Source organism: Actinia tenebrosa, unplaced genomic scaffold, assembly GCF_029948245.1.
Source record: "Actinia tenebrosa isolate PJP-AT-01 unplaced genomic scaffold, QUT_ActTen_1.0 PGA_scaffold4__44_contigs__length_22323623, whole genome shotgun sequence".
Taxonomy (NCBI): Eukaryota; Metazoa; Cnidaria; class Anthozoa; order Actiniaria; family Actiniidae; genus Actinia; species Actinia tenebrosa.
In genome coordinates, this window is record NW_028292581.1 from 10,558,816 (window position 1) to 10,571,025 (window position 12,210).

The 12,210-nt window shown below is 39.5% G+C and overlaps 1 protein-coding gene across 4 annotated transcripts in view; it reads right to left on the bottom strand.

Moving 5' to 3' along the window:
- Positions 1-12,210, bottom strand: part of LOC116307695 (integrin alpha-9) — a 37,537-nt gene that overhangs the window by 20,492 nt on the left and 4,835 nt on the right. For all 4 annotated transcript variants that reach the window (XM_031718012.2, XM_031718004.2, XM_031717996.2 and 1 more), the window contains 16 exons: positions 11,687-11,832; positions 10,451-10,569; positions 9,698-9,842; positions 8,682-8,795; positions 8,452-8,532; positions 8,019-8,063; positions 7,459-7,502; positions 6,947-7,015; positions 5,916-5,968; positions 5,336-5,420; positions 4,642-4,753; positions 3,504-3,592; positions 2,952-3,042; positions 2,191-2,236; positions 1,506-1,616; positions 239-285 (listed from right to left, as the gene is read on the bottom strand). In XM_031718012.2, coding sequence (XP_031573872.1) covers positions 239-285; positions 1,506-1,616; positions 2,191-2,236; positions 2,952-3,042; positions 3,504-3,592; positions 4,642-4,753; positions 5,336-5,420; positions 5,916-5,968; positions 6,947-7,015; positions 7,459-7,502; positions 8,019-8,063; positions 8,452-8,532; positions 8,682-8,795; positions 9,698-9,842; positions 10,451-10,569; positions 11,687-11,832 — 1,397 coding nt within the window. The remainder of the gene's footprint in view (positions 1-238; positions 286-1,505; positions 1,617-2,190; positions 2,237-2,951; positions 3,043-3,503; positions 3,593-4,641; positions 4,754-5,335; positions 5,421-5,915; positions 5,969-6,946; positions 7,016-7,458; positions 7,503-8,018; positions 8,064-8,451; positions 8,533-8,681; positions 8,796-9,697; positions 9,843-10,450; positions 10,570-11,686; positions 11,833-12,210) is intronic.

Genomic DNA, 12,210 nt, shown 5'->3' on the forward strand with positions numbered 1-12,210 from the left:
AGCTGTCTTGGAAATACTTTGATTTACGTCTACCAAAACCCTTTATTTTGCGATTGCAATGCGAATCCGTGCGTGATATTGAGAATAGCTGCAACTTGGGGATGTTTTTTAGGTTCGGTTCGACCACTCAAGACCCCCTCCCCTCCCACCCTAGAGAAAATCCTGGATCCGCACCTGATCCACATATCAATGACTCGTACAGGGAATCAAAGCTCTAGTAATGTTTTATTGTACTAACCTGTACGCTGTGTTTCTAGGTTTCTGAAGCACACAGTTACATTTAGACTGGAAGACAGAAGAGCCAAAGTACATTACAAATTATTACTAAACAATGACACAAAGCATGGATACAAAAGGGAACGAGAGAAACAAAATTTGCCACGTAATGTCTTCAGCACAAGCTCTTTTAAAAAAACCTTGCCAAATAGAAATCTCAACCCCTTCGCATGCAGAAGAAAAGACAGAGAGGCATGGTACGACACAGCAGAGCAAATTTTGTATGACTGTAAAATAGCTCAACTCAATTTAGCCAGTGCGAAATTACCGGTAACCGTGCCGTGTTTCGGGCATTTGATTGGATTGCAATCTTATTGGTCTGGCGTATGCCTTGCCGTGTCACGACCGTGTTCGTGAGGTGAACTCATCACAGTCATACGAAAAATGCTCTACCTTGGACACGGCATGGTACGACAGAACAGATTTCGTATGATTGTAAAATAGCTCAACACACTTTTATCGTGAGCACGGCACGGCACGGTACGGCAGAACAGATTTCGTATGACTGTAAAATAGCTCAACACATTTTTTAAGTGTACGAGGTTACCGGTTAACTTGGACACTGCACGGCACGGCACGGTACGGCAGAACAGATTTCGTATGACTGTAAAATAGCTCAACACATTTTTTAAGTGTACGAGGTTACCGGTTAACTTGGACACTGCATGGCACGGCACGGTACGGCAGAACAGATTTCGTATGACTGTAAAATAGCTCAACACATTTTTTAAGTGTACGAGGTTACCGGTTAACTTGGACACTGCACGGCACGGCACGGTACGGCAGAACAGATTTCGTATGACTGTAAAATAGCTCAACACACTTTTAGTGTACGAGGTTACCGGTTAACTTGGACACTGCACGGCACGGCACGCTACGGCAGAGAAGCTTTCGCATTCTTGTTAAATATTTGCTCGACACAATTCTAGAAAACAACATGGTCACGGCAAGGCATGCATACGGCATCAATCTATTCACAGTCAGAACTGCTCTGGTGTGCGAGGTTACCCGCGGTTATCTCGGACACGGCACGGTTACATACAAAACACAGCAAGTTCATGTCCTGAGCTTTTCACACACGATCTTCTAATTCGGTATCTTAGCCTATTTACCCGAGCCGAGGCTAGATATATTATTAGTTATTATTATAAGTTATTAATATTCAGTCATCAAATGGCCAGTCAACTGCTTCCTGACAATGAGCATTTCCCCTCGATATATTTACGTACCATTTGTGTAGTGTATTGTCACTTTCACTACAAGTCGTCTCGTTGTTCTCAAGCACGATTCGCTGCACGTTGAGTTTTACTTCCGCCTCGACGTTTAAAACCTCTTGTGTCCTGAATAAACAGATAATAATGTATTACATTTACATATTTTTTTAATATATACAATCTATGGCGCTTTGTAATTCAGAAAGCTAACAGAAAAAAAGCTTAAAATCTTCGATCACTACGTACGAAATTAAAAAGAATCTTACATTAAAATTCCATACACTTAATTCAATAACGTTAGTCACCTGAAAAGTTACAAAGCTGAGACCAACAAGGATTATCCTCAACTGCTGCAGTTTGTGTCGAAACCTTTACTTGTTGAATATGAAATATTTCCCATGACTCTCAGCGATCATAGCTTTCTAGGTTTTTGGTGACTAACTATTGAAATAAGTATATGAGAATAACAAATCCGTCTATAGCAATGTAAAAACAAAATGAGTGGTCTCCTAATGTTGTTGGTATTTAATCTTTTTTCACGGATATATGGTATATTTGAAATCTGGATTAGAACGACATAGACGAGACATTTTGGCATCAAAATTCAATAAACAGATCGTGATATCCTTGTTAGTTTTGCTTCAAAAAGTAAATAATGTTAAAAACAGTGTGTATGGCAGGGACCAATTAAAATACTTACAAAAAAAGAACTACTTGGTCAGATCCAAAAGCACCGACTGCAATATCTTGGGGGAGAAAAGAGATAAAAAATCCAACTAAGTATTCAGTACCAGTATCTGTCCGTATCAGAAACGTCGTCATTTGCTTTAACCAATCATTTATGGCTTTGACATCGTTTTTAGTTCTGGTGGTGGTGGTAGGGATCCAAGCAAAATAGCTTACGACTACCGCCTGACGAAGTTTCACAAACACGTAATTCAGACAAAAACAAAACTGAACTTCTAATGCCTTGGTTTAAGGCCTCGGTCAATTCGGGGTTCAAAGTTTTAAATACTCATTTTTGTTGATGCAAGCTAAAAACACAGAAAACTCTAGAATTCTGCATGGTTTCGTGGAGTTGGATGGAGCTCATTAGCCAATACACTACCTCCCTTGTTTCGACAGGGGAGGTAGTGTATCATAAAGGTTAAAACGCTAGGGCGAGTGCGGCCCTCGGTCTTCAATTTCAATGCAAACCCGAGCAGGTGCGTTTAAAAACCAACCACGCTCTATTTCTATCGTTTGATGTAGGTTTTGAATCTCGATGGAAAACCTGTCCCGGGTTTTGTATTCAGCCCCGCTCTCCCCTGTTAATATCAATGTCGCCCCCAACTTTAAATCAAGGTTAAATCTAGGTTGTCCATTGAAATTCAAACCCTACATCCAACAATAGAAATAGGGCGTGGTTCTTGTTGTTTTTATTCAAAGAAGACGGACTATGTGTCCGAGTGTGTAAGATACCTGGATAGCTATTGTCATCAACATCAAGTCCTCCTGTTATAGACTGACCAAACTGGGAAAGACTTGACTGCACTTCGGATCCCATGATTTTCTGCAAGGAGAGAGAAACAAAGATACCGGCTCTTTATTCAAACACAAGAAGAAGATTGATTGAATGGATGAAATGCTTCTATAAAACCTCTGCAGCATGTTCCCAATGAAGTTTATTTTGGCGGAGAGAAAATGGAGTTTTATGTTCCTGGTGAGTACAATTCATCCGGACCTAAAGTTTGCAACCCCCCTCCCTCCTCCCGCATCCCTTTAGCCTTTCCACACGTTCTTACCCGTGATGGATGGTATTGTATGATCTAGATGGGAATGGGAGAGACTAGAAGGGATGGGACTTGACAGGAGGGAACGGGACTTGACAGGAGGGAACGGGACGGGAAAGGAGGGGACGGTACGGGACAGGAGGGGATGGGACGGGACAGGAGGGGATGGGATGAAACACGATCGGACGGGATCCGGATCTAGGGAGGGAGAGGTGGACGGAAGGACAGACGGATGGATTACCTGTTTGTGTTTGGGGTCAATACCAGTCATTGTACCATGGTAGATGTACACTGCTCCACTGCCTTCGTATGGGGCTCCAATAGCTACATCTAGAAAAATAAAAGGAACAAAAATTCAAGGTTAAGGAAAATAAAAAACCATATGAGATCTTAATTAAAGTACAGGTCATTGCTTGTAAAAGATTCATGCTTGGTCAGTTCGCGAGTAATGTCTTCCTTTTAGACAAAGTGTCATTTCCTTGAGTATTACTACACTTTAAGAGATAATTCTTTTCGTGTTCAAGCGGTGAGCGCCAAAAACTATTTTCTTGAAGAAAGGCTGTTGTACAAGGCTAAAATCTTGTTATTCAGAAAGTTTAACTTGTTTGGAAGTGAATTTTATTCGAAAATGAGGTTTAGGCCTTCATTTGCTTATTTCCCATATATTTTCTATAAAAAAGCCTGACAAAGCAACATTCTAACACAAATGCAACAAAACATCTTTGTACAATTGAAAATACCGCTTCAAACAGGCATTTTATCATAGTACATCAGTTTCTAACTGTTTAAAAAGGTTTCGAGTGTAAACCCAAAACGAAAAATGGATCAAAACTCATACGAATGTGTAGTTTTTGGCGCTTTTTGCCATTATTGCTTATTATTGAAAAAAAATTTCCTTTTTAAAAATAACATTGATATTAACGAGACTTTAATTTTGAATTTTATTTTATTTTGTCTAACCCTGGAATAACCTCTTTGAAGATGTAGCTAGCTCACGGATCGAATTGGGATCGAGCTCGTTATGGATTACCGAGGGAGAACCCAATGAAAATGTTCCGTATGAAGGGAGAAACCCAACAAACATTACTCATTTGATATCGAGTCCAGGAATCGAACTCGAGACCCCCAGAAGTGAAAGGAAAGAGAGCCACACCGCCCTTGACTCCCAAAGATGAGATTCAATAAAAGAGGTATTTCTGAGAGATTTGTCTCATTACTTTTGGCTTCAGAGGGTTTCTTATTTCGCTGCTACTCTGTGGAAGATAACATTTGTACTATTTCTTTCTTTTCGTGTCTTTTTTTGTCTTGTTCCTCAAGCACTGTGCAGCAAGAGGCTCTTTACGGCAAGGGTAACTTCTCGTTTTGCACTACTTACTCACCTTCAAATCCATCTTTATTCAGATCCCCTACACTAGCTATTGACGAACCAAATCGCCCTTCTGCCACCTTGTCACCGGTGAGATCCATGTCGGGCATTAGATTAAGAGCACCCTATTTGCAAACAACACACTCTTATGAGCAGCCAATCAAGGAATGCGAGAGATTTACGATATACTCCAGTGTGAAACAAGTGCAAACGTTCTTGACAAATAATTGCTAATATCATTCAAATTATCTTTTCCGTTGTTTTTATTGGCCGAGATGATAGCTGCAAATAACTGCCTGCAAATAATGGTCTGCTCATGCGTATTACGGTGCAAAGTCGTTTTTCTGCAACCAATATTCTGCTCATGCGCAGTAACGTTGCATTTGTCAAGGCTCGCTTCCTTGTGACTTGGTATGTTTGATTGACAGCACAAACAAACAAAACACACAAATCACGGAAAAAATAACCTGAAGAGCAAAGCAAATGAGCTAGGCTATCACAAAATATCGTGATTTGTTAGTGTCTCGCAAGAAATCTTTGCCCTCGACATCGGTAAATAATTGTTTGCTCGCCGCTAACAAACCACGATATTTTGCTCAACTTCGTCCAATAATTATCCTTTTGAGTGCTAGTGTTGGATTGTGTTACGGTCACCAAAAAGACAACACTCGTAATGATGCACACCGTATACGGGCTTGTGTACTTACCCTTTTATTGTTCATGTAAACAAAGACGCGTCCTTCATCTCCGACATCAGAGTACAAAGGAGCACCAACCAGCATGTCTGTGTAGCTGAAATGACGAGAACAACAACACTAGCACCAATATATTAGGAATATATTAGGAATATAGAACGGCGCACGTGTCTATAAACATACTGTGATATAAACACCCTAGGAGCTGTAGGGCAAGCGAGAAGTCGTAGAGAAACGCGAGGTGTAGCCAAGGGTTTCCTTGACTTCTCAAGTGCAATGACAGGAAACACGAGTGGCGTATAGCGCTAGCCTCTCACGGCCAAAGCGACCCGGGTTTGATTCCCGGACTCCGTGTCGTATGTGAGCAGAGTTGTTTGTTGGTTCTCTCCTATGCTTCGAGGGTTTTTCGCCGGGTTCTCCGGTTTTCCTCCCTCCGCAAAATCCCAAATCCGTCTGTGCAAATTTTCGTGCTTTGTGTCACTTCGCAAACGACCATGTCACTAAGCTTGACTATTACACGCTGACGGGAAGTAATAATACGCAAGGGAATGACACGTGGTCCTGTTGTGCGTTAACTTTTTAAGTCACTTACCCATCTTTATTGAGGTCAACAGAACACAGTACACTACCAAAGTAGCTTCCCATCTACATCACAATCATAGGATACGATTATGGTACAAGGAAAATCCTTACTGTTTATACAGCTTTGTTTCAAATAATTTTGGTGAAGGTTATGTTGCATGTTCCATACGAAGTCCGAATTGCACTATGAGCGATGTAAAAAGGTAAAGGTAATTTAGAGGAATTGAATTCACAAAAACATGGAATATTATCCAAACTTTGCCTGCACGTTTTGCCGTGCGGTATATTTTCTTCTATGCTGACAATATTCGCATATGAAAATGATAGATTTCAAGTTTAAATAAACAACTTGCAGCCTGCAACATGAAACTAAATATGCATGTTGCATACCAAGGCCATCAGGCTATCAGAGCAAGGTCACAACGATGTGAATTCTAAAGAACTTCGGCGGTTTGCACGTTTTTCCGGTATATTTTCTTCTGTGCTAACATTATTTGCACTGCATGCAAATAAAGATAATAGCGGAGCTCCCGCGCGGGCCTTCGTGCGGAACACCATACTTAAGAAAAAATGGTCAACCATCGAGTTGATTTTTCATGGCTTGGCTGACGTCACTTCCGTACGTCCGTGTACGCAAGACAGGGATCTCGCTTGATTTCAAAAGCAAAAAAAAAGGGGGGCTGGTGGTGAGTTGTGTACAAAATTCCTAAGTGGGAGTGTATACTCGCGCAAAGAAGACGATGTAGTGCATTTCGATTCCATTTCACTGCATGGCTTTTATTATGGGAGACATTATCTTCATCTCGAATAAAAGATAATTGAAGATTTTTCCCCCGATCTTATTTTTACCTTTCAGTTTCATTCAAATTGGGCTCCCTGTGACTTGCGTATCGGGAGCTCCGCTTTTAGGCAGTGCCTAAATATATATTACATTTCAAGCTAAGTAAGAAACATGCATCATGCAAAGAAACCTTCACCAACATTTATTGAAATAGATGTAGATAGTTCAGAATCATGCAGACTCTAGACTTATGTTGTTACCTTGATATTCTTTGGCTGTGGTAGCGCTGCACTGACTGTTAACTGTCCTTCTATTTGATAAATCAGGACCTAGACATGATATCAAATTCAAAACCCTAATTTAAATATCTTAACTCCAAAGTTATTGAGATATTATACTCTGATTAACCTGCGTTTGCATGAAGGTAGGGTGTCCCTGGTGCTAGGAAGGGACAAGTCTTTTGTCTGCTACTACTCCGCAGGGGACACTAACTAAAGCAGCAGGTGTAACCTACCTTCCCAATGTAATTCCCAATGATATATATTTACAATGATATATATATTTACTAAGATTTTTGAAATCTTCTTGAGTACCGAGGCGCTAAGTGGCCATGATAGAGTCGTGTTCTCTCGCACGCAGTGAAAGTAACAGCTACTATGCTATGTTCCGCAGTTCGTATGCTCATGTGAAGTTAGTTTGAACAAATAAGCCTACAAGAAAATATCTTATCAACATGCATCCCATTTCTCTTTCGTTTTATTCCAGTTTTTACCTTGCCCTTGATATTCTCTGCTCTTGGTGCACCACCAGCGATTCCTACAAACAAAAAGCGCAATAAGAATTACATTATGAGCACATAGCATTTCTAGTTTTTGTTCAAATTTTGTTTTTCTTCGATCGATCTGTGAGTTAGCCGTGCTCTGACTTAGATAGATCAGCACAGAGGTAGTTCTAGGGTTCGATGTGATTTAGCCATACCCTGACTCCGATCCGCCGGACCAGAGGTTGTTTCATGGTAAGTTGACCGTGCCCTGCATGACTTTGATAAGCTCAGAGATTGTTTCAGGGTTCGGTGTGTGAGTCAGCCTTGCCCTGACTTTGATTAGCGCAGAGGTTGTATCAGGCTTCGATCTGTGAGTTAGCCGTGCCCTGACTTAGATCAGCCCAGAGGATGTTTCAGGGTTCAATCTGCGAGTTGGCCTTGCCCTGACTTAGATCAGCCCAGAGGTTGTTTGAGAGCGACGTCATCTTGACCATTGCGCACTACACGCAATGTCCCACTTAACGTTGCCGTGCCCTCATTGAAGTAAAAACAAAAACAGATGGTTTTACCTGTCTTATTGGCTAAGCCAAAGTATCCACTTGTCACTGAATAACCTAAACATAAAAGAGTCCAGTTTTACTCACAACCTTAAAATTGCCTATTTAACCCTATAGAGTACATGACTTTTAGTCTTGATATTTCAGAACAAAATCAAGGATAGTTTTGAACTTATATAACCTACTAGCATACTATCACGAATCCTTCAATCTGATTGGCTAACGTACTCACTATCTATCCTTTGATAGATAGCGAGTAGCGAAAAACAAACCATGGTCAATTAAGTTTCGCTGGAATCTCTGCTTGTTTTCTGAAGAAAAGACTCATCGACTTTATATTGGCTGATGAGAGGTCTTGGTAGTTACAGTGGTTGATTTGGTCAACAGTCGTCCCACCCCACACACAAGGCTCAAAGGTTGTTCAACCTACTAAATATCTACTCACCCATGTAGTTACCGTGGTCGATTTGGTCTTGAGTAGATAACGTAGTAGTTTTAAAAGCTGGGGAATACGTGATTACTCCACCTGATACGAAAAGAGCAAAAAAAGGCGTTATGTTGGCATTTAGCGCGCTCATGATGACCTTTGCAGTTATTTGGCATAGGTGGCACGAAGTTCGCTCGTATACGTAAGGCACTTTCTCTCAGTGAAGTGGAGGTTCTGATACCACATACCTTTCCAGCGACTCACACCAACAGCACCCATCGCGATGTACGGTTCTTTGTCTGCAGTTATTTTAGCACTAAAACCAGACTGACAGTAGCCATAGTAGTTGTTGCCTTTCTTCTCTGCAATCAAAAAAATCATGTTACAAAACCTAGAGTATTACTATAACAGCTCGTTCACCGTTATGAGCTTGCTTGAGGGGAACATCAGAATGTATCAATATTTATTCCTGAAATAAGTGTAGTAACAACTAACGCTGGCAATGAAGTTTGGATTTTGGCTGCACCGTACGGAAAGGTAAGCGCGTTTTGGCGCAAAATTCCTTGACAGGAATCCCATCAGTAAAAAGAAAGTAGTGCTATTCTGAATCTTTTATACACCTAATCGAAATATTGTGGTCAATTTGAATAACTTTTGTTCTGCACTGACTAGCGACTGACTAGTCTCGTGTTCATGTGGAAACATAAAAGCGTTTTCATATGTATGAGAGGATAGTCAGTCGCTAGTCAGTGCAGAAATAGAGGATATTACATGGGCGCGCGGAGATACGAAATTTATCTTTGAGTGTTAAAATGATCTGTCACGAGTGAGCGCAGATTTTCAACACGAGAAGATAAATTTCGTATCTCCAAGCGGCCATGTAATATTCTGTTTATTATATAATTATCCATAAAATCAACCTAACAAGCTTTTTATTATTATCATAAACTAATAGCTTAAATACACATGGTAACGATATTTTCACATGTGAAAATATAAGTTTTTCGAAAAGGAGAAATATAGGTATTTTATGGATAATTATATGATAAAAATATTTATTCAATAGGTCGCCATTTTTCAGTTCGGCGTATCTCTGGATCTGTTATCCAGACTTTGACTTTTGTCGATGATTGGCTCTGAAGCAAGGGTAAATCTGTACAAATGGTTCTGTAACCAAGGCTCAAAGCGTTATTCACAGAATGAAAAGAGGGGCTACTGGATTTTGCTAGACAAATTCTGAACTGCGTTTGAAGATACCACTTACTATCCAAACATGGCTCAATGATGGTTGATTTGGCTCTGATCAGAGATGTCTCCACTTCAAAGCATCGTCCTAGTATCCATTTATATTGGAAGGTAGAGGAGTCTTGTGGTGGCTCACCACGGTACGCATATCTTGGAGCGCATGTCTGTTGATTCAACAATACTGGTATCAATCATGAGGATGGAAATGACAAACTTCTAACTGGATTCCAATTGGAGTTTAGAAGTTCATTTTTCCGAGGGAGGAAAACCGGAGAAAAACCCTCGAAGCACAGGTTAGAACAAACAAGCAACTCTACCAGTCAAGTATATATGAAGAGATAACTAGCTAAAAACTAGTGTGAGCTGCGTCGGTGTTTCTAATAAAACAGTAATGATAAAAGGTAAATTATACACCGTGAAAAGATCAAAAAACTTACTGACGTTTCGAACACTAGTCCTTTTTGTCGGAGTAAAAGAGTAAAAGATGAAGGACTAGCATCTGAAACGTCAGTAAGTTTTTGTATAATTTACCTTTTTATCATTACTACTCAAGTATATGAAACCAAGCCTGGCAGGTCTCAAAAGTGCGTCGCATTGGTGAGTGCTTTGTCTTTGCTTTATTATGAATGAATGGAACACGAGGTCAAAGGCGTCAAAGCCCCCATAGCTACTGTCTACTTTTACATTATGATAAATCTATTTTACTATTGCCTTCAAACAATTGTTGTGTTGTATTGAACAAATGCCCACACACAAAAACTTAAAAGCTCACCACAACTTTTCCGTTTTTCCCAGTGCTTTCAAGGACTGCACCAAGCCACTGGTTTTGTTTGGTTTCCATTTCCAGTTGAGTTGGCTGGTTATTGAGGCGGCCTTGCCTTTTCTCATTAGCTGTTGGGAACAAGAAAATATGGGTTTTTGATCTAATATTGGTAGCATACATATAACATTGAGGGACCAATGCTGATATGGTACAATTTTTTTAGGATGGAGGGGGGAGGGGGTAGAGTTGGAAGGCTGCCCTTCAGAGGGGATCCAAGGATAATTTATAATAATAATAATAATAATAATAATAATAATAAGAGTTTATTTATTTATATAGCACTATTTCCAATATAGATTATAATGCCCAATAGCAATTGATTAAAAGTTTTAAAAGTTTTAACTTTTTGTATGTCAAGCCTCTTTATTTTTACAAAAGCTTTTCCTTATGGACTTAAATTAATAGGAGGGTCATGAATTTCTTACTAAATAAAAGGGGAAGGGCTACAATCCTTTAAAAAAGTTTGCTGCAAATCACCCAGCCCTCCCCCCCTTTGTTGTTGACAACAAAAGACATGCTGGAGCAGAATTCTCAAAAATATTTCATAAAGTATTAAAATATCAGGTTTGCTCTGATTGGTTCAGGCTATAGTACTGCATAATTTCGATCAGAGGACAGAGACATGCATGTTCGTGCCAAATCGTTCAAAAATATTCTCGATTGGTACGTAATATATTAAAACATTTCTGGAACTACACAATTTTAAAAAAGATTTATGCATCCAAAGACAGGAGTATAGATAGGGATGGGGAGCAAGCCAGCAATCCCCAAAAATTTGACTAAAAATCATTAACTTAATTTCCTTTTTTTTGTGTGAAAGATAATCAGTCTAATTTCTATTCATTTGATAGATTTTCTTTTGGTTGTTACAGCACAACATGCACAAATATGACATTTAATGTCTTCGCATACTTCTATGCACAGGCTTTTTCCTGCCATAACAAGCATTTGCACAACTTATTTCGCAAAACCAGCCAGCTTTGCATCGAAATGTGTCGTTTTAAAGTACAGAGCCTCAGTTCATAGAAGTATGTGAATATATTAAATGTGGTCATACTTTTGTGGGTTGCTCTGTAAAACATCCCTCTTTTTTCTGACCACTCTTATTGAAATAGGTGTCATATCAAAGTATGTGCACATGCACATCTAGTTATATTGCTTTAAGAAAATCCTTTATCTTCTTACCTGTGTTGTCTATAGGTATATATATACAGCTAGGAGATGATGACGGGACCTTACACTTGAAAATGGCACCATAATTTTTAAGACTTAAGGAACTACTGCTACTAGCAAGATCAGAAACATTACTTAATGGTGCACCAACAAGTAACCTAGAGATTTAAAGGAGTAAAACACTTGTCAAACTCAAACAAAACAAATTAAAACAATATATATATATATATATAAATTCTATATATAAAAATGTGCAGTTCAAGAAACAATCCATACCCCCCTCACGGAGTGATTTTTTATATTCCCCCCCCCCCCTACCCCTGGAAATATTTAAATTTTCTTCCATACAAATTCTATATTTTTGTTCTTTCCCTGACCCCCTACTTTGGAAATTCCAAAATCTTTGGGGGGGGGGGGGGGAGGGTTATGGATAATTTCTTGAACTACACAATATTATATAATGAAGATACATCATACTTTTTAATATAACATTTACCATGACATGCACAACCAAATATCACATAAAAATATAATTT